The sequence below is a fragment of the Anopheles merus genome, chromosome 3L (assembly GCF_017562075.2).
Source record: "Anopheles merus strain MAF chromosome 3L, AmerM5.1, whole genome shotgun sequence".
NCBI lineage: Eukaryota > Metazoa > Arthropoda > Insecta > Diptera > Culicidae > Anopheles > Anopheles merus.
Window position 1 is genome coordinate 11051727 of NC_054085.1, and position 21072 is coordinate 11072798.

At 43.9% G+C, this 21072-nt stretch overlaps 3 protein-coding genes across 7 annotated transcripts; all 3 read left to right on the forward strand.

The window, feature by feature from the left end:
* Window positions 1-438: 438 nt before the first annotated feature.
* On the forward strand, window positions 439-4506 carry LOC121598307 (sodium-dependent nutrient amino acid transporter 1-like). 2 transcript variants are annotated; one of them, XM_041924940.1, is made up of 6 exons: window positions 439-521; window positions 2029-2866; window positions 2942-3045; window positions 3379-3742; window positions 3815-4076; window positions 4143-4506. In XM_041924940.1, the coding sequence occupies exons 2-6, from the start codon at window positions 2042-2044 to the stop codon at window positions 4406-4408; spliced, it is 1821 nt and encodes a 606-aa protein (XP_041780874.1). In that variant the 5' UTR covers window positions 439-521; window positions 2029-2041; the 3' UTR covers window positions 4409-4506. The 2 variants fall into 2 exon arrangements, with proteins under 2 accessions (XP_041780874.1, XP_041780873.1); XM_041924939.1 differs by lacking the exon at window positions 439-521 and adding an exon at window positions 662-749.
* Window positions 4507-5753: 1247 nt separating this feature from the next.
* On the forward strand, window positions 5754-9705 carry LOC121598304 (sodium-dependent nutrient amino acid transporter 1-like). 4 transcript variants are annotated; one of them, XM_041924935.1, is made up of 8 exons: window positions 5755-5882; window positions 5940-6698; window positions 6896-7199; window positions 7274-7499; window positions 7577-7847; window positions 7935-8038; window positions 8111-8739; window positions 8822-9705. In XM_041924935.1, the coding sequence occupies exons 2-8, from the start codon at window positions 6615-6617 to the stop codon at window positions 9082-9084; spliced, it is 1881 nt and encodes a 626-aa protein (XP_041780869.1). In that variant the 5' UTR covers window positions 5755-5882; window positions 5940-6614; the 3' UTR covers window positions 9085-9705. The 4 variants fall into 4 exon arrangements, with proteins under 4 accessions (XP_041780871.1, XP_041780869.1, XP_041780868.1 ...); XM_041924936.1 differs by having other exon boundaries at window positions 5835-5851; XM_041924937.1 differs by having other exon boundaries at window positions 5754-6118.
* A 5144-nt stretch (window positions 9706-14849) lies between these two features.
* On the forward strand, window positions 14850-20457 carry LOC121598305 (sodium-dependent nutrient amino acid transporter 1-like). The gene is made up of 4 exons (XM_041924938.1): window positions 14850-16004; window positions 18042-18273; window positions 18353-19359; window positions 19425-20457. Exons 1-4 carry the CDS (start codon window positions 15632-15634, stop codon window positions 19685-19687), a joined length of 1875 nt encoding a protein of 624 aa, XP_041780872.1. The 5' UTR covers window positions 14850-15631; the 3' UTR covers window positions 19688-20457.
* The last annotated feature ends 615 nt before the right edge of the window (window positions 20458-21072 follow it).

Below are 21072 nucleotides of genomic sequence, written 5' to 3' on the forward strand. Positions count from 1 at the left end.
GCACTTTTTTTTCTCTCGCTCTTCTATAACTAGGATAGCACGCCCAGAACGGACCAATACGCAGTATTTGTGCGAAACAGTCACAACAACACTTCAGAGTGCGATCGTTTTGCGGAAGAGCAAATAATTCCGTGAATTGAATAGAAATCTTTAACAACGCTCCTCACCGTCATCATTGTCGGCCACCGAGGAGACGGAGGAAGATGGTGTGTTTGTTACTATTTCGCGATTCGCACTATAAAGTGGTGCATCTAGTCTAGCAAGCAATAAAAGTCTGTCGTAGATACGTGTCGTGTCCGTACCCTTTGAGGTAAACGCGGGGCAATGCAGTTACGGACCGTTTTGGTGGTTGCATAGAGCGAACAACACAGCACTCGCCACCAACAGTCGCGTTATTTGATCTGGTTTTTGTTTCCCCGTGGGAAGAAAGGGACAAAAGTCCAATCAGTTACCGGGCGTGCAGTGTGTGTTACTAACAGCGGGCCAGTTGCCAAAAGTGCGGTACTCCGTCGTGAGGTGTGGTGAGTAAATGTGTACGTTACTGGCAAACCCCGTAAAACACCTCACAGCAAATATACTGAAGCGCGGGGACGATATGGACTGATAGTTTTTGCTGTTGTGCTGTGTGGTAGGGAAAGTGGTCCAATGTTATCGAGATACAAAGCTATGTAGATGGTGTTTATAGGTTGTTCAGTGTAGTTTTACGTGCCAAAAGAATTTTTTTCGGTCGTGAGAAAGTTTGTAATTAGGTAATTGATTACAATAATCTTTGAATTGTTGAAGTTATGATTTAGCTTTGTCCTTTAATTCCTTGTAAATGCAGTAATCCTTCAGTGTTTTTAAGGCACTGTCAGTAATGGAACGCATCAGAGTGTTACGTCTGGATCTGGTTCTATCTGGTTATAACTTTCAATTATGTTTTAGAAATAGCATGTACATTAAAGTATATGCAGTGATGTTTTATAAACTAAATACATAAGTGCAATGAAGTGCTTTGTAATCTTGACTTATGTTAAAAAAAAAGTCCAAACAAACCACACTGCAAATTGTTCAATAAGTTAAGCCAAACTGTACTCTGCATATGAATAAAACTTGTGTACAACAATAAGACAAAACAATGTTTTATCTAACAACATTGGGCTATTAATCGGTAAAATAAAATTACTATTAAACATAGCTGCATTACCTGATTTTCACCATCGAATGTCAAAAACATAAAAATAGAGTGAACATTTTCGTAACTTACTATACTTTTCTAAACAAAATTTCGTAAAAATTATTAAAAAAAAAACACGAATTATTGCAAAAGACAAAGCATGACAAACATGATGGCCGTAGCTTTTCAAACTTTTCATAAGCAATAATAGAAATGGTTTTAATATTTAACAATTTTCAATTTGTTTTGCACAAAAAGCTAGTGGAAATGTAATTTAATGTTTTACCCTGAAGTTGTTCCATTTGCACAACTTTGCATGTTCTTGCTTTAAACTAAATCGGAAGCAATATTTGATGATTTAACGTATAATATTTACATACTCCCAAAAAAACCTGGAAAAAAGAGTATATTGATACAAATTCCAAAAAAAATTTATTATAATAAAATGAGCAATTTTTATAGCCAAAACATTCATACTTTTATGGCATTAAAATCAATTTAATTTAGTTGTATAAAACCCAGTTTCATAAGCATCAAACGAAGCAGCAACCAGCTATCATTTCATGGAATACATAACGCGTTTGGGATGAAAGTAAAATTATATAAAGTAATAGGAAAAAAGCATTTCTAATCCCATGAAAGGATCCTTTGACTCCTTCTTGTATGAACATTTGCAACACCGCACAGACCACATTTATTAGCGTTCTTGTGATGCGCTTTCACGCGAACCACTTTCACCGTTGGCGACCGCAACCAACCCCTGTCCATTCGACATTCTCTCCTCCTCATGGCTTTCTTGTCTGCGCGTCAACTGCAATCAAAGCAATCACCAGTACCATGGGCCACTAATGGGGCTTGATGATATAATTCAGTTACAGAACAACCATGGCAGGCGCTAATACCACCACCACCACCACCACCCAATTAACCATCGACGGCAGTGTGGCGCCGGAAGTTAACACCCGAGAGCTCCACGAGCCAAAGGAGCGCGAAAAGTGGGGCCGTGGCATCGAGTTCCTGCTCTCCTGTATCGCCCTTTCCGTTGGGTTCGGCAACATTTGGCGCTTCCCGTACACGGCCATGCAAAACGGCGGTGGAGCGTTCCTCATTCCCTACCTGATAGTGCTGTTCCTGGTCGGCCGACCGCTCTACTATCTCGAGATGGTGATGGGTCAGTTCGCGAGCCGGGGCTGCATCAAGGTGTTCGATGTCGCACCGCTAATGCGTGGCGTAGGCGTCGGCCAAACGCTTGCCCTGCTGCTGATACTGGGCTACTATGCGGCCGTACTTTCCATCTCGGTGCGCTACTTTGTTGCCTCGTTCGGCAGTCCACTGACCTGGGCTCGCTGTGAGCCGGACTGGAGCGGGTGTGTCGATTCGGAGTTTAAGGGGCGCGTGCAGAACGCCAGTTTAAGGCCATCGGCAGAGTATTACTTTAATCGTACCGTGCTTCACAACTTCTGGACGGTGGAAGACGGTATTGGAGTACCGGACTGGAAGCTGGCTGTTTGTTTGCTGTTTTGCTGGATCTGTATCACGGGTATACTGATTAAGGGTATTCGTAGCTCGGGGAAGGCTTCTTACTTTTTGGCCATCTTTCCGTACGTGATACTGTTGGTGTTGCTGGTACGCACCTGTACGCTGGAGGGAGCGGACCAGGGCATACTGTATCTGATGAAACCGCAGTGGGAGAAGCTGATAGACGTGCAGGTAATTTTCCGTTTTTTAGGCTATAAGAGATGATTGTAGGGTTTTATAGAGCTTTTTGAACATTTTTTCACACAGGTTTGGTATGCTGCCGTAACTCAATGCTTCTTTTCGCTCACAATATCACTCGGTTCGGTTATCGTGTTTGCTTCGTACAACAGCTTCACCAACAATATTTACCGGTAGGTATTGCATTTCACCAATTAAACTCCTAGAAACTGCATACAAATAATGTCTTAATTGTCAATTATAGTTTATCTTTTAATTTTGATTTATTTCCTACCAATTCATCAAAAAATTATCTATATGAGTCTTCACTGATGAGCGATTTGAATCTTTGAAGATTCATGGTTCTTTAAAGATTCATAAATTCTTGAAGATTCAGGTAGAGTCTAGCGAAAAATATTCACTATCATGTAAAAAACAACTTCCATTTTGTATGAAATCAAATACAATAAAGAGAGAAGACCTTTAGATTTTGATCTGTCTAACATATCTGTCTCCTTCCCCCACAGTGATGCTATGATCATCTCCTGGCTCGATACCTTCACCTCGATTGTGTCGGGCATCGTTGTGTTCGGTATCGTCGGCAATATTGCACACATCACCGGTAACCGGGTCGAGGATATGCAGCTGCAGGGTCCCCAGCTCACCTTCATCACGTATCCGGATGCGATCGCCAAATTCGATGCCGCCCAGAACGTGTTTGCTGTGCTGTTTTTTCTTATGTTTTTCCTACTCGGGCTCGGTAGCAACACGGGCATCGTAACGACGATCGTGACGGCGGTTCGCGATCGGTTCCCCCAGCTGCCCAACTGGAAGGTGGTGATTTCGATAGCGATCTATGGGTTTTGCTGTGGGTTGGTTTACATTACACCGGTAGGTACTATATAGCTTGGGAGGTTTCAATATGCTTAGTGAGTACTCATACACTCTCATCGTACTTTCTAGGGTGGATTACACGTGTTGGATGTGGTAGACAAGTACGGTGTTACATTAACGACGCTAACGCTGGTAATGCTGGAGATTGTAACGTTCTGCTGGATGTACGGTGTGGAGCAAATTGGGCATGACATTCAGCTCATGTTGAGCCGGAAGACTGGTGTATTTTGGCGAGTTTGCTGGAGCTTTGTGACGTTCGGTATCATTGCCGTTATATGGGTGTTTAGCTTCATCCAGTACACGCCACTCCCAGTTCCGCTGGGTATGACCGGTGAGAGTTACATCCAAGTAACGTTCTCCTTTTTTAACTAACCAGTTATTAATCCATTCCCTTCAGTATTTGGTTGGTGTCTGTATGCATTCGTAATCAGTCAAGTTGCAATTTGGGCTGTGTATGCCTTATGCGAACGAAAAGAAGAAAAACTATTGGACAGAATCAAAGCTGCCTGTCAGCCAACGTCCGATTGGGGACCAGAAGACTTTACCGTGCGTTCACAATATCGAGCCGAGCGTTTCAAACGTTTGGAGGAAAATCGAGCCCAAAGTGTTGGTGTCGGGAAATGTGTACTGCGAAAGATACGCAACACATTTTTTCAAAAATAGTTACATTTTCATAAGGTATCAATTGTATGTATTTAAGAATAGATTTTGACATTCTGTAAAGCTTTACAGGCTGGAGATTATTGAGTAATAAATTTAAAATTCATCAATATTTTTCAGGTTTTTCCTATTCATTTTTTGAGTGTTTCTTTTTCGAAAGTAGAGTTAACTAGGGGGTGACAGGCAATTCCAATTCTAGATTTTTATATATTCTGTAGTTTTCTTAGTCGTCAACTCGAATGACTCAATAACATGCCCGTCATGGATTCAAGCCTAGAGTGGGCCGTTTCCCCGTAGCAAGGACTACTATCCGGTTGCGTTTTACTTAATAAACCTCGAAATATTGTATAAACCGGCATGTCCGCGCAGGACGTTACGCCAAATAGAAGAAATATTGATCTTATACGGGATTTTTCCATATAACTTGAGCTAGTGGCCATTACAGTGATGCCTGAAAAAGAGAGAGCGAGAACTACCAGGATCCGATAACATGAAGTCTTAGAAGTACTTCAAGGCTTTTCGAGAGCATCTCTTCATAATCGCACATATTTGAGGAAGATTGTGTTGCAGATTGTGTGCCAAAAAAATGATTTAACTTAGGCAGGTTTTTAAAAGTAGTTGGAGAGATCTTTAATACTCTCTCATCCAGATCTCTTCAATATGAGCGTTAAAGAACATTGATCTTGTTCTACAATATCACGTTTATTCCTTATTAGATTTGCTCTTATCCAATTTTATTGCAATTGCTTCTAACAGCCTTCCTTACTTTAAATCCATGATGACTCCCTTGGAAAGAATGTTGACAATTCCCTTCGCTTCGGTGACAGCATCACTCAACGGCAACAAAAACATCTTACATTTTCCCCCATCTACCCATGCGTAGCATGACTAAACACACAACCTGCAACGATTTCTAGGAAATAAAATCGACATGCATTGCGTTCTGTTCAAGCGAGCGTGAAAACCCCAAAATGCAGGCCGGCACAAATATTTTGCATCCAAGCTACGATTTTCCCGCGATTAGTTGAAGCGAAAGATTCCAGCGAAATCTAAACCCATCGCATCGTTGGAATGTACGCAACCCCTCCTGCGTTTGGAAGATGACGCAGGCTTGCCAATTCTGAAGCAGGGAAATGGACGACTTCCAAGAAGATGAGGGCGATTGCTTTTTATTGCATCTCTTATCAGAGTTTGCAGCAGCAGCAGCAGCAGGGCCGCAACAACCATCATGGTTTTATGGTAAAAGTAATTTAAGTAATTTAGGTGGTTGTTTTAATAATATCGCAACGACACCCATTAGACGCCGGGAAGGTACCGGAGAGCTAATTTGCAAGCGATTCTTTATCTCGAGTTATGAGTTGCGAGCATATGAGGTAAGATAGGCAACGTTTATGGAGACATCAACATACTGGCCGTTAGCAGTCGTTTCGTTTGGTCTAGTTTTTGGTGCAAAAGAGTTTCTTTACTGGTGGTGGTGGTAGTTGTTAGTGGGGTTGGCTATTAATATGAAACTAATATCTTTTCCTTCTTGCAGGGCGAGCAAGTAGAAACGGTTTTCTAGTCGTGGTAGGTGCCAACTTTCCAAGTGCAAAAAAGGAAGAAGATTTCTGTAGCAAAACAAGACAAATCCAATAGAAAGTACGGGTCAGAGAAGAGGGGAGCCAAATCCTCTCGCTGCTTCCTCCCCATCGAGATCAATCGAACGGTACAGATGTAAGCGAAAGGGTTGTGTGGGTATGTGTGGTGCGTGGGATTATAACTTACCGGTTTTTCGCTTTTGGGAATATCCCAGCGGCCCAAGGCGGCCGGCATGCATTCGGGTTTTACGGGCTGGAAATACTACTTTTTGCACTCCACAAACACACACACTCACACACCGTTACAGCATCAATAGACGCTTCTGTTGGCACGCGAGCGTCTTGTTCGATTAGTGTGTTTACATACACACAATCGAAACGTGTTCATTCACAACGCGCACAACGCGAGTTAAATGTGTCGCACACCGAGTGCAGCACCGTCAAATGCACTTGGCTCGCGATCGAGACAGCATCTCATCTCGCTGGGGGCTCGCGAACTACCGCGCGATAGTAAAAAAAGAAACCAAAACAAAACCTCAGTGACTGTGAGTAAGCGCATAGTGTGTGGGTGTGTTGTGTTTGGTGTATTTGCGCTTCGGTGACAGTTTGACAGTTTAGCTCCAGCTGATCGAATGGAGAACCTTGGATATGCGGGCGGACAGGTGGAGCCGGGGGAGAAAGGCACACAGGCTGCTGATAGTCGATCGGTCGCTTCGGTAAGCAAATGACGCCGCTGATCAAGCGCTGCTGATAAGGGCATTGGTGTTTGAGTGATCCAGTAATGTGTACTTTGTTTTGATTTCGCACTTTCACAACAATGAGTGAGCAGCAGTCGAAGCCGCCTTTTACGTGCGATTAGTTAATCATCGAATCGAATAATTTGTATGTTTTGCTTCCTCTATGTGCATTCCAGCCGATGAATTCCAGCATCACGCTGCAGACGATCAGTGACGACACGAAAACCACGACCTCGACGCGTGATAAATGGGGCCGGGACATTGAGTTTATGCTGTCCTGCATCGCGTACTCGGTCGGGTTCGGCAACATCTGGAAGTTCCCGTACACGGCGCTGAAGCACGGCGGCGGTGCGTTTCTGCTGCCGTACCTGATCGTGCTGTTCATAGTGGGCCGACCGATCTACTACCTGGAGATGATATTGGGCCAGTTCTCGAGCAGGGGGTGTGTGAAGCTGTACGATCTGGCACCGGCTATGCGAGGTAGCGTCATGCAGTTTTAGTTGTTGTTTTGTATCCCCTAAAAAACATTTAAATAACATCCTTCTTTTTTGCAGGCATTGGAGTGGCGCAAACGATCGCAATGTTCGTGGTGATGACGTACTACGCGCCGGTGCTGGCCATCACGTTCCGGTACTTTGTGGCATCGTTCAGCAGCACCCTGCCGTGGAGCGAGTGCAACCCTGGCTGGGCAAACTGTGTCAATTCTTCGTTCGTGGGACGGCTGGAGCCCACCAACGGCACAGCCGTTGGACTGCAGTCATCCGCCGAGCTGTACTTCCTGTAACTATACTGTCCAAAAACACAATTGACAACCCACTAACACATCTTTCTAACACTCCTGTCTCACCGAAACACAGCAAGGAAGTGATCCACAAAGCACCCTCCCTTGAAGATGGGCTCGGCATGCCCGACTGGAAGCTGGCACTGTGTCTGCTGTTCGCGTGGATCGTCGTCGCCACCATCCTGATTCGGGGTGCGAAAAGTACCGGCAAAGCGTCCTACTTTCTGGCCATCTTTCCGTACGTGATCATCATCATACTGCTGCTGCAAACGCTCATGCTCGACGGGGCGATGCAGGGCATCCTGTACTTCATCACACCGCAGTGGGACAAGCTGCTCAGCATCGAGGTAGGCAGCAAGCGTTACATTCTCGAACCCCTACAGGTAGGCAACTCCGCATTACATCAATAATTTTTCGCCCCGTCTTCCGTGTAGGTTTGGTACGAAGCCGTTACGCAGTGCTTCTTTTCGCTCTCGGTCTGCTACGGTGGCATCATCGCGTACTCGTCCTTCAACAACTTCAGCAACAATGTGCACCGGTAGGTAGGGTCATGGTAATTAGGGCCACAATCGATTGACCCTTTTATCCCATTGGTTTTGTTGTGACACAGTGACGCCGTCATTATCTCCTGGCTCGACACCTTCACCTCAATCGTGGCCGGCTGCATCGTATTCGGGGTGATCGGCAATTTGGCGTACGTTAGTGGGCAGCCCGACATCCAGAAGCTGGCGCGGGACGGTGCCGGCCTCACCTTTATGACATACCCGGACGCGATCGCCAAGTTCCAGTTTCTGCCGCAGCTGTTTGCCGCCCTGTTCTTCCTGATGCTGTTCATCGTGGGCGTCGGCAGCAATCTGGGCGTAACGACCAGCATCATTACGGCGATCCGGGACCAGCGGCCCCAGCTGCGCCACTGGCAGGTGGTCCTGGGGACCGTCACCGTGGGGTACTTCTTCGGGCTGCTCTACCTAACGCCCGGTGGGTTCGATTTCCTGGACGTGATCGATTACTACGGTGCCAAGTACGTGACGCTCACGTTTGCCGTGCTGGAGCTCGCCACCGTTGCGTGGATTTACGGCGTGGATCGGATCTGTCGCGACATCCGCTTTATGCTGGGCATCGAGACATCGTTCTACTGGCGCGTCTGCTGGGGACTGATTGCACCGGCCGCCACGCTGCTCATTCTTATCTTCAGCTTTGCCGACTTTGAGCTGCAAAAAGTCCCGATGGGCTACAATGGTACGTTCGTTATGATTGCTGTTTCCCCTGCTACGCAAGGTCGTGCATGAATGAAATGATGACGGTTTGCTTGTCTTTACAGTTTTAGGGCTGTTTATCTACGCAATTGCGGTGCTACAACTGCCTGGTTGGTACTGCTACGCGGTTTGGAGGCGGCGCAGCAAGCAGACGGAATCATTGCGCAAGGCGGCACACAATGCGCTCAAGCCGATGGATATTTGGGGGCCGGAAAGTGATACCGTGCGGTTGCAGTACCAGACCGAGGAGGAGCAGTACCAAAACAGCCAACCGCTCGAGCTCAGCACTGTGCAGCGAATCAAGAAGCGAATGTTTAACATGGGATGAGCTTTCGTGAGATTGTGCCAGAATTGGAATCCTGGCGTGAAGTCTAGGGACAAGTGATGATGATAGGCCCTTATTATTGAACTGCTCTCGAAACCCTCTAACGAGCGTTATGTTTTCCCGACCGACGAAGCATTATGAATAAGGTTAGCAGTTAGTATCAACACTCTAGAATTTGTTGTGTTCACACTTAATGTAACGTAAGTAGCGCGTGATAGAAATATGTTTTATGTCCAGTTTCCTTAAAATGTAAATAAATTGTTACCAAAGTTTTTACGAAACACATGATTTTGGATTAAAAAAATATAGTGTTGTCGCGTATGTTCATGCAATCGTCGCTATTAAAAATGTAGAAATAGCAAGAAACATTAACCCAACACTTTTAAAATTGCTGTAAAATACATCAACATGACAAAATTCAAATAAAAAACCAGGGTAACTAACTTTCCAATATGAATAGCTACAAGTACAGAAGATTCTGAACAAAGTTAAGGAAGTGAAAACAATATTAAGATATTCATGAAAAGTACATTTTTACTATAATATGAACAAGCAATTGTAAAAAAAAGTAAAACGCAAACTAAAATGTTAGGTAAAAGAAAAAAAAGTTTGTAAAAAGAGAAAACAAAAAGTTAGGTAAAACCTTGAAAAAAAAGGAAGCAGTTATTAAAATAAAAGCAAGCATTAACAAAAATTTCGAAAACTGTACATAAAATGAAAGAAAAAAACAGTAAATAAGTGGAATACGAGCACGATAAGTGGTATACCAGTGTTGCTTGATCGAACAAAAAAAGTTGTTCACTAAATCTACTCGAAAATAACAAACAATAGAATATGAAAAGAAGAAAAAAAGAAACATGATTTTAAACGCCAAACTTTCCATTCATCCAACACATAGCAACGGTTCATTCCGTAAGAATAATTTATTCCACTTTACCGTCAAGGTTGCGGAAAAAAATCACCGGCACACACGCCACACGCCGTTCCGTAATCGCACACACTTAATCTGTGCACAGCTCACTGCCAAAAAAAAAACCGAATGTTCAAAAACAGCGCCCGACAGCTAGGAAGGGATTCCCAATGTTTGGTTTTTCCCAACGCAAATGAAACGCAAAAAAACAACTGGCACCAAGCCCGCGACGATAATCGGCAAAGCTGTAGCGACGCGAAGGATGTGTACACGCTTTGTGGTTGGTGTCCCAGCTTTCCGGGTTATATCCACAGGGAAACCCCGGAATGTACACGAACCAAAAAAAAACGAACATATCCAACAGCTTTTGGAAATGCCATCCCAAGAAAGTTGGGAAAGGGGCAAAAGTGGCAACAGGTTAGCCGATTTACCCTGCTGCTGTAATGTTCGCCAACGCCAACAAGTATCTCAATTACACACACAAACACACACACACGGTACATCCCTCTGCCGGAGCCTCTCATTAAGGGGGTACATTCTGTCTCTGTGATCGCACGATGCTAGACCGAAACGAGCAGTCAGAACGTGTGCCGCCTCACGGCTTAATGCATGACGGGAAGCCAACTTGTGGAATAATTCCCATGTCGAGCGTCGTTTTGTTCGGCGGCGGTACTTTCCCTTCTGCGAGAGAGCGAAACCTTGTCTGATATACGTGAGCTGTGTTAGCAAATGTTTGATTGATTGAAGGCGGTCGGTGGAATTCATTTTCGTCGTCAGGAACTTATCGCATTATCGAAGCACAAAAAGGCAACGGGATGTAGTAAAACGAAAGGGGCTTTTTTGGGAAGGCTTCTGATTATTGATGATGATTAAATGAACTGCAAAATGGGAAATGTAGTACGATTGACGAGTCGGGAAGGGACGACATTCTGCAGCACAATTGAGATGCTACTGATTAAATAATTCCGATAGTGACTGCCGTAATAATTATCTAGCAGCTGTGTACTTTCTCTGTTGTACCAGTCCGTATCAGAGAGCAAATTGTAAGCGTAGAATGATATAATTATTTACCGTTTGTTGTATCGCTCAAGTAGTTTGTTAGTATAGAAAGCTGCTTGTAGCTGGAATTTGCGCTATTTGAACATAAAATATGGTTCACCTGGTTGAAGGAACTGTTTTATGACAGTTATCGTGTCTCATGGCTTTTTGATCGCTTCCCAAAAGCTTTTAGGGACTTTCCAAAATTATTTGGATTCGTCCCACATTTTACTGAGTGCTGTCCACCTATTTTGAACCAGTTGGATTGATTTTCAACGGAACGATAACTGAAAATCGTGGCAACGATTATTTTATATTCATATTTTGATATGTGGAACGTGTTCTTGGAACGTGTTCAAGCCCGCTGAAAACCCAGCAATGTTTAAAGAGTAAAATAAAACAAGATCTATGCAAGAAAGAAAAAAAGGATTAATTGATAAAAAAAAACAAATTTGTAAAGAAAACATGCTCAAAATACAACGAAAACAACAAAAAGACAATGAGAGCAAATAAGAAAATAAAAATGTTAACATTAGTCGCAACATAAACCACCAACAGGATTAACAATAATACGATAGAAAACGAAGAGAAAACTATAAATGATAAATATGGGTAGTTTGAAACAGGCAAATACAATAGCAAAATAGGACAGAATAAAAATATTGAATAATAAATCAACATAAAAAAGAATCATTTCATGACAAGAATGACATCACAAAACGTCTAAATACTCGAAGTCATTCCCTGATTGTAAAAAAATAACTTTCCAACGATAAAGCATTTCGCATCGATTAAGTCTATTGGAAGCAGATTAAACACCAATCAAAGCGAAAAAAATGAACGTTAAACTGTCCGCGTAGCTCCCTTTTACTGCGCTACAGAAAAGAGACAAGATAGCAGAACCACAACAATCGCGCAAACACCATTGACTCTTCTATGTATCTATCCCAGCACACACCACGTGACAAGGGTGTGACAGCAAGCGGACCAGGACGCCGATGACGCCCGGCTGCACTGGTTCTCCGTGTGGGTTGTGTAAGATCGAAATCGAACTCTCGCATTCCCGCGGCCAATTGTGCTCCAATAACTCCGTCATATAAGCGGCGCACCAACTGTTTGCGTACGTTCATCGCAAGACGTTTGAGAGGATGCGCTGTACGAAATGCTGCTAGCCTCATCAAAACAATATCAAAACACAGGAATAACATGCCGCCCAATAAGCTGCTTCTGGGAATAAACCCATTCTTATCATTGATGACACACCAATTAAATCATAAACTATAAAAGAGACATAAGCGGTAGAGGGAAAGGGTTGAGATGCAACATCAGTGGCGTTATTATTGTTTCGCGTTCATCATTCACACCTCAAAGTGCGGGTCATGGTTTTATTTGGCAAAATAAAACCAAGAAAAAATCAACAAATATCGTCTGAAGATATCGTCTGTGGCAGGAAATGGTGGCTCCAAAAAACCTATTGCCCTGACACAGCTGTTGTACCGAATTGCAGAAAACTCTGGGAGGAAACCTTTTATTGGTTGTTTTTGTTTGAGCTCACTACTTGAGTGCGTCACTCACGCTAGATCCGGCCGGATCTGGTTCCGGACAACGGTGGTACTTCCCTCGGCTTTCCTCCCCGAGGTGGGTGGGATATACTGCATTCAAAGGTAAATATTGGCATGTGTCCTCGTGCCGTGCTGAGCGCTATCATCCGCTGCAATGGCTCGCACGTGAGCGTGGATGAATGAAGCGTCCCCTGCAGTGATAAGCGTTCTATCCCTGCAGGGAAGGGGATGGCGTTCGGTTCGGTTGTTAAGGCCGGGCTACATTGATCGTACTCGCAAGCGTAATTTTTATATTCACTAGCGCATCTGGCGGCGACCAGCGCAAGCTAGATGTGGGTATAATTTAAGTGCCAAAATTATTCATACTTGGTGTCTCATCAAGTTTTGACCAGCCTACCTGTTTGCCGTAGGAAATGTTGATAAACGTCCATAAATTGTAACAAAGTAGGCCGTTAATTGTTGTTGTTGGACAAATCGTCATTCATACAAAGCGTTGGGCAAAATTTTTCCACATCTTCCAATCTCTATCCATCATTGGGTAAAATTATAGCCTCCTCGACCCAAAACGTTTTTGACAGATAAATTATACCAGCATCTAGCTTCGACCCGCCGCCGCTAGATGGCGTACGCGTTCACAAAAATTACACTACGAAGTACGATCAATGTAGCCCGGCCTTTATAGTGTGGCAATCATTGCATAATTAGCGACTGAAAGGGACTGATGCACGAGTCAGTTGTGCTGGCATGTGGGACTTAAATAACAATGTCCCTCAGGTAAGTTCGCTTTAACGACTTCATACACGTGTCCGCAACATATTCGCTTTCTTGAACGCAGAGCCAAATCTACTCATTTGCGTCAAACAAACAACTTTATTGCTAAATTTGTTTGCCATTCTCCAGCCTCTAAAACTGTTTTCAAGGCGGAATTTGGCCAACGGGATTGAAGGTTGGGGGTGAAATCCTCGCCGTGCTAATAGCTTAAAGTTTTGTGTTGAGAGTGAAATCAACTCACATTCAAGAAGCAACACAGTGGAAGCAGGTTTAAGGGGAATTTATCTCAACGCAATCGATCGATGAGATCAGAACTGTGGTTTGTGACGATGGGGTTGTCAGGATAAGTAATGAAATTTGATTTCTCTTTATTATAACTTCAGACAGTCTCAATTGAATGGAAATTCTGGATCAAAGCTCATGGTTTGTAAAATTCTCAATTAAATCATAGACCTGTTCTTGCTAAGATATGCATGATATGCATAAAACCGTTTGTAAAATAAAAGGGAGAAACGGTTTAATAACAATAACATAGCTGATAGTATAATAGTATAATAGCAATAAAATAAAATAAACTAAAATAAAACGTTTTATCACATGAACATCGACAACATTTGTAAGAACATTATAAGAACACATTTGTAAAACTCTAGAGGCCAAAAATTGTTAAATAAATAATAATACATAATAATAATAAAACTGATTGAAAAATTTTGATTCATTTACAAATGAAAGATTCCTTTGCTAAATAAGGCAAAACAAAATGTAAAAAAAAACATAAGCCAGTAAGTTTCTGTATTTTCATAACACATAACGCAAACATCAAGCTTAAAGAACATATAAGCAAGTGCCGACCTGGGAAAAATATTCAAAACTAATACGAAACACGACCACAAAAACATAAAACTAAGAAGAGCAACAAAAAACAAAGCCCAATCCTACAATTATGATTTAACGACAACAAAAGCCAAGTCAGACCTTCACAGTGCAAAAGCACAACACAAAACACAAGCGTTACTATAATTTTCCACCACATTGCTTGCTTGCTGCTGCTGCTTCTCACTTAGCGGAAGCATTATAAAGTCAAATGCACACCGTTCAAGAGTGCAATTTATTTCGTTCTTGTTTTTTTTTCTGTGTGCTGCTGTCCACACCTTTTGCTCTGTGCAGTAAGTATCTTGTACCAGAAAAATTGCAGTAAAGGCATCGGCATATAAATAGAATCAGCACAAAAACGTACACATATTGTAACCCCCGCGTATCGTTTTGGAATTTCAAGCCTTTTTTATGTAAGTGCCCAATCAACGCCCGGATAGCATGAGATGCGCTTTTATTCGCCTGCCTCTCAAAACTGGGATAAGAATTCCCCCGAATCTATCAAATGCTGGAGCAAACCTGTACTCAGAGCCCTACTTCGCACACACACACTCACTCCAAAAGCACAAAAGTCCCCGAGACAGCCGCCGGCGGCGTCGGCAGCGGGAAGCTTAATCGCTTCACCTGTGTGCGAGTCGTCGGCAGATTAGAGAGAACCCCGGGCGCTTTCGATGCCTATAAACTAATTGCCGCCGACGTCGGAGCACCTCACTAACAAACGAGCGTTCGAGTCGAACGGACACGCGACCACGGGAGCTTTCGCACCAACGGACACTGTTGCCACACATTGTTGATTGTGAACGTGCGTCTGTGGGAAAAGGTGCAAATCGCCCAGCGAGATGTAAAGATCGATCTCGTTCTCTAGCAATAGTTTATGAGGAAGAGATCCAACTACTACTAAAAAGTGCTAATCAAAAAAGTGTGTCTAGGAAGTGACTCGCGTTTGCACACAAAGATCCTCAAAGCGTGAAGCTTCGAATTACTTTTACGTGTGCGTAAATCTGTGATACGATCAAGTGCCTCCGTTTCTGTGTCTAAACGCCGTCCTTCGATCGACGCTACTGTAGAGTCCTTGACAAGTGTTTGTGTGTTGTTTCGCTACGCTTCAGCGACAAAGCCGTGTGCCGAATTAGTGCTGCAAACCGCACAATAACACAAATACACACTCTGCACGATAGTTAATTCAAGTCACCGTTCATTTTTAATAAACAGAATTAAAAAAAATCGCAAAGCAAAACCACACGTCACACACCAGTTGCTTAGTTGTGCGAATGGTGGCTGCAAAATTTAAATAGTGACTGTGACTAACTTACGATCCACACACCGTTGTAGTGTGGTGAATTTCCATTTTCCACTGCTTGCGTGTGTCCGTGTATAATACCTCCGGCCTACAATGTCCGGTACGGACAATCCTGGCTTTGTGACGTCGGAAGATGGCGGGCTTCCTGCACAGCCGGCGAATGGTGCGAAACCAACATCACCATCAGCACAGCTGGAAAAGCTCGAAAAACCACCGGCCGCCGAGCGTGAAAAGTGGGACAAGGGTGTCGAGTTCCTGATGTCCTGCATAGCGCTCTCCGTCGGGCTGGGCAATGTGTGGAAGTTTCCGTCGACCGCGTTCCGCAATGGTGGCGGTGCGTTCGTTATCCCGTACCTGATTGTGCTGCTGGTCGTTGGGCGGCCCATCTACTACCTGGAGATGATGATGGGTCAGTTTTCGAGCCGGGGCAGCGTCAAGGTGTACGATGTGTCGCCGATCATGCGAGGTAAGGTGGGATGATGATGGGTGCGGGTATTTAGAGCACAAAAATACACACTTACACGCGCGCGTGTTCTTTGCAAGGGTAAGGGCAATACGGACAGTAGTACGTGATAGTCAAGCCACAAGCAAGCAGGTGGATCGTCATCATTGTCATCGTCGAGAAATATGTAATGAGCGTCGTAGTATGCGTAGTTGCCGAAAGTGATTTAGAACTCGGACTCGCTCTAATGAGCAGTAAATGAGCTTCATCATCCCGCAACGGCAATAAAGTTACTTCCTTTCACTTGATGGATGTACTTTATTGCGCTTTGAGCTGAAATTGTTATCGTTTAATTCTCAGAATAAATTTTGCATCCCAATCACTTTTTTATATATTATTTGGTTACAAGTTAAAAATGACTAACGAAGGTTAATATTTCACTAAATACTTGAGTATTATTCCTTTTTGCTTGTCCCATACATTAGACGGTACTTATGAATGATATAAATGGGTATTAATATTGCTTAATTTAACATTTTTAGCAGGAATTGAAGTAAAGATTTATATATAAAAATAAAAATGCAATCCTAGGACAAGAGCAAATTTATGCACTCTATTTCAATTACCCGGGAAAAGGGTGTAATTAACTTATCATAAAACCGATAATACTGATAATAGATTTCACACGTTCACAATATAAATGCAAGCTTTGTGAGCATTCGCGTTTGTATATCAATGATCTATAGCGTGTAGTGCGTACGGTGATTTTAGACATGTAACAGAACAATACCGAACGTCATTCCACGCAATCGTTTATTCTCTTTGCTTCCCGATCGTAAAAAAAACATTATTTTTTATTATAGTGTACAATGCTATAGATTTCTATACCAATTAATTGGTTTACATCTTCCTGGGATGAAATGTGAAAAAAGTTATAGAGATATAATCATGATAAGAACTACAAGCTCAGAGTCTTTATATAGAATAGTAATTAAAATTAACGGGCGATCCCTTGGTACAGTCGTCAACTCGAACGACTTAATAACATGCCCATCATGGGGTCATGGGTTCAAGCCCAGAATGGACCGTCCCCCCGTCAATACAAGGACACAAGGACAAGACAAGGATTGACTATCCGGCTACGTGGGAATGAAATAACTCTCGAAAGTCTGTATAGGCCGGCATATCCGCGAAGGACGTTACGCCAAAAATAAGAAGAAGAAGTAATTGAAATAGCTGAAGTAACTACACCATTAAAGAAAAATAAAACTCAATATAATATTTAAAAACGGCAAAGATGAAAATTGAATCTAAAGATAATTGAATTAATAAAAATCCAATGAATCGATCGGTTCACCAAAAGCTTCTCACGATTTATTGGTTGGTTACCGTAATTTTTTGGGTTCGTCTTACGATTTATTCACCGTATCCCCATAGATTTTTTGATCATTCCGACGATGTATTGGGATCGTCCCATTGCAAATCAATACAATCAATACTAATGCGGAACGCTCAAAAAATAGTTGGAACAATCCAAACAAATGTATCAAAGCATCTAATAATCTTCCAATGGAATCGAAAGCAGGATGAAAAAAGAATTCAATGTGTTATCAGAATAGGCAGTCATAGCTAAGTCTTTATATTTCTTGATAATTTCTTTAAATGTATCAAGTTACAGCAATAGTTTAAAAAAGCTTATTTTAACATAGATAATGTATGCAACAGCCACAACTTTAACTTTAAGTTAAGCCTATCTCATTTAATGCTCCATAAGACGTAAATCTTATCTTAAATTAGACAAAAAAGCTCCAAGTACTCAACCTTTTTAGCACCATAAATCATTTGCAAACGATACGATATTGTGCGCTAATAGCTAAACATTCCACATTCCAACCACCATATCACACACACGGCGGGAAATTCCATAAAAACTGTTTGTAATTTTTTTATGGACCACTAAACACTCAACGCAGCGACACTGTAACACATTCCATGCACCAAATATTTACCTTCTTATCTTACCTTTCCACACCCTGTCTCGTGCTCCTCTTCCTGTCCTAGGTATCGGTATCGCGCAGATGGTTTCGATTTGCGTAGTGATCGTGTACTACGCGGCGACGATCGCGACGGCAATCCGCTTCTTTGTCGCATCGTTCGGCAGCCCGCTCCCGTGGGCCAGCTGTGACGTCAGCTGGACCGGTGGTTTCAACTGTGTCAACTCCTCCAACACTGGGCCGACGCCGGCTTTCAACAACTCACTGCCGGTGAAGACGTCGGCCGAGCTGTACTACACGTAAGACTTTTGCAGCTTTGAACTAGCTTTCGGACACTCCTGCTTGACTACTCTCTCTCTCTCTCTTCCTATCTCTCAGACATTCAGTCACCGGCGAGGGACTGTTGACTGCGGGTGAGTTCGGTGTGCCGGACTGGAAGCTGACACTCTGCCTGCTCTTCATCTGGGTGGCGATGACCATCATGATGGTGAAGGGTATCCGCGGATCCGGCAAGGTCGCATACTTCCTGGCCCTCTTCCCGTACGTCGTGCTGATCTCGTTCGCGATCTACGCCTTTACGCTGGAAGGCGCCGGTCAGGGCTTGAAGTATTTCATCACCCCCGACTGGGATCAGCTACTGAATGCGGACGTCTGGAAGGAGGCCGTCTCGCAGTGTTTCTTCTCGCTGTCGATCTGTTTCGGCGGTGTCATTGCCTTCTCCTCGTACAACAGCTTCAGCAACAACATCTACCGGGATGCGATGATCATCTCGTGGCTGGATACGTTCACGTCCCTACTCTCCGGGGCGCTCGTGTTCTCCATCATTGGCCATCTGGGACATCTGACACACGAAACCGACTACACCAAGGTGGTAAAGCCGGGCAGTGGCCTAACGTTCATCACCTATCCCGATGCGCTGGCCAAGTTTGAGCACGTGCCGAACCTGTTCGCGCTGCTGTTCTTCTTCATGCTGCTAACGCTCGGCGTCGGCAGCTGTACCGGACTTATCAACAGTGTGCTGACAGCGCTCCATGACAGTACGCCGAGGCTGAAATCCTGGAAAACGGTCGTCACCATCGGAGTGCTTGGATTTGCGCTCGGGCTGCTGTTCGTAACGCCGTCCGGTTCGAAGATGCTCGACTACTTTGATTACTACGGCGTGCAGTTTGTGACGCTCACGTCTGCGATCTTTGAACTGTTTGCGTTCTGCTGGCTGTATGGCATCAGGAACCTTACGCGTGACATCCAGTTTATGCTAAAGCGACGCACCGGTTTTCTGTGGCGCTTCTGCTGGAAGTTGCTCACACCGGCGATGCTGATCGTGGTGCTGATTATTGGACTGGTGAAGAGCCAAAGGCCGCAGGGCATTGACGATGTGTATCATGGTGAGTGCGATGTGACACAAGTGATCTTCTGTTCAATGTAACTAACCTATCTCCATCCTCAACAGTCTTAGGTTGGTGCATCTACGTTGGAGCTCTGGTGCCAATTCCAGTGTGGGCTTGGTTTGCCATCCGTAAGCGCAACGAATCGTCCCTCAAGAAGCGCATCGTGGCCGCAAGTAAACCCCTCTCCGACTGGGGTCCAGAGAGTTTGGAAGTGCGCAAACAGTACCTCGAATTCTGCAGCAACTATCAACCGATGGACTCGCGCTGGACCAGGTTGCGGCGGGTACTGCACCGGAACGACAAGACGTATCGCGTCTCGGTTTAAGCGGAAGACCGACGGGGCAAACAGTTTTCTCTCTTTTCTTATCAACGCGTATGCGTGCGCTCCAATGCGTCAGTATTACCTGGAACCAAGCCTAGAACAGAGCCGGAAGAGAGCCGACGAGAGTTCCGACACCCATTTCCCATTTGCCCACCGAAACCGCACGACTGCGGACAACTACAGTTCCCTTCTAATCTAAGCCACAACACAACGATCACCCCTCCAACAGACTTACTAGAGACACTAGCCAATGCACGTTGAAGGCGCGGAAGGGATTGCAAATCCAACCGATGACGTTCACGTTCCATTGTTTCGCGCGCAGATAATTGCTCCCCAGGTGCGCGGAATCGGAACGTCGGTGAGCACCGCAATGTAACCTTCCACGAGGGTTTGGGAGGCAGCATTGGCGAGAATCGAGATGTTCTTTAAAAGAAAAGCTCAGCGTGATAGGAAGCGCACGATTGCGAAAGGAAAAGTTGACTCCACACGGGTGGCAGCAGATCCCGCAGTGATAGTAGATTGTGAATTGTACATGTGTCTTTCTAAATGACCTTTTTTATTGTGCCACTGGACAAAGTAGTGAGATAGACAGAGAAAGAGAGAGAGAGAGATAGAGAGAGATAGAATGGAGGAGAAATCGAAAGTAGACTACTGCCTAGGTTTTAGTACGATGACAACAGTAGATATAAATTATGGTTAGTATTGTAACGCTAATTGAGTATGTCTTTATGACAATCATTGAATAACTTTTAAAAATAAAACAATTAAATATCTTCAAATTCTCCAATGTACCTCCAGGGAAAGGCGTCTTCCGAATCAAAGTTCCCGCATCGTACAAATTTGAAAGAAAAAATAAGGCACGAGGGGCCTTCACCCAAGGTCACGTGCTTCCCAGACGGTGTGAGTGTGTGTGTGTGTGTGTGTGCGGTGCTGCACAGGTTTGATGTTAATTTGCTGTTGCTTAGTTGCAGGTTAGGCCTGCGCTGAAGGTAATTAGCATGCAAGTTTTGTGAATGAACTGCATGTGGGAATGTCAAGGTCAAGCGAGCAGGCGTAACAACAGCAGGCAATCATCATTTAGGGCATTTTGATTGAGCGAAAATGCCGTTGTAAACAGAATGCGAAGGAAATAGAACATGATTAAATGGGGAGCTTTTAGAGCTTTTAGTGCATGGCAGTGATTTGAAGGAGGGAAGGATGGTTGAAGTTTTTTTTTAAATGTCTTTTAACAGAAAAAGCGTAACTCCACAGTACACAATTCCTACCGTGAAATGAATAACAAATCCATTTACTGCATGATTAAGGAAAATGGTACCACAATAAACCATTTACAGGTTTTTTTATGTGTCGATGACAACCGCTAAAGTTTGCTGAAGAACCCTCAAATC

Bases quoted from the DNA above. Each gene is read 5' to 3' on its own strand.
- LOC121598305 (XM_041924938.1), top strand. From the start codon at position 15,632: ATGTCCGGTACGGACAATCCTGGCTTTGTGACGTCGGAAGATGGCGGG. The intron at 16,005-18,041 runs GTAAGGTGGGAT...TTCCTGTCCTAG, and splicing joins TGTGTCGCCGATCATGCGAG to GTATCGGTATCGCGCAGATG. The intron at 19,360-19,424 runs GTGAGTGCGATG...CATCCTCAACAG, and splicing joins CATTGACGATGTGTATCATG to TCTTAGGTTGGTGCATCTAC.
- LOC121598304 (XM_041924934.1), top strand. From the start codon at position 6,615: ATGGAGAACCTTGGATATGCGGGCGGACAGGTGGAGCCGGGGGAGAAA. The intron at 7,200-7,273 runs GTAGCGTCATGC...TCTTTTTTGCAG, and splicing joins TCTGGCACCGGCTATGCGAG to GCATTGGAGTGGCGCAAACG. The intron at 7,500-7,576 runs GTAACTATACTG...ACCGAAACACAG, and splicing joins TCCGCCGAGCTGTACTTCCT to CAAGGAAGTGATCCACAAAG.
- LOC121598307 (XM_041924940.1), top strand. From the start codon at position 2,042: ATGGCAGGCGCTAATACCACCACCACCACCACCACCCAATTAACCATC. The intron at 2,867-2,941 runs GTAATTTTCCGT...TTTTTCACACAG, and splicing joins AGAAGCTGATAGACGTGCAG to GTTTGGTATGCTGCCGTAAC. The intron at 4,077-4,142 runs GTGAGAGTTACA...CATTCCCTTCAG, and splicing joins AGTTCCGCTGGGTATGACCG to TATTTGGTTGGTGTCTGTAT.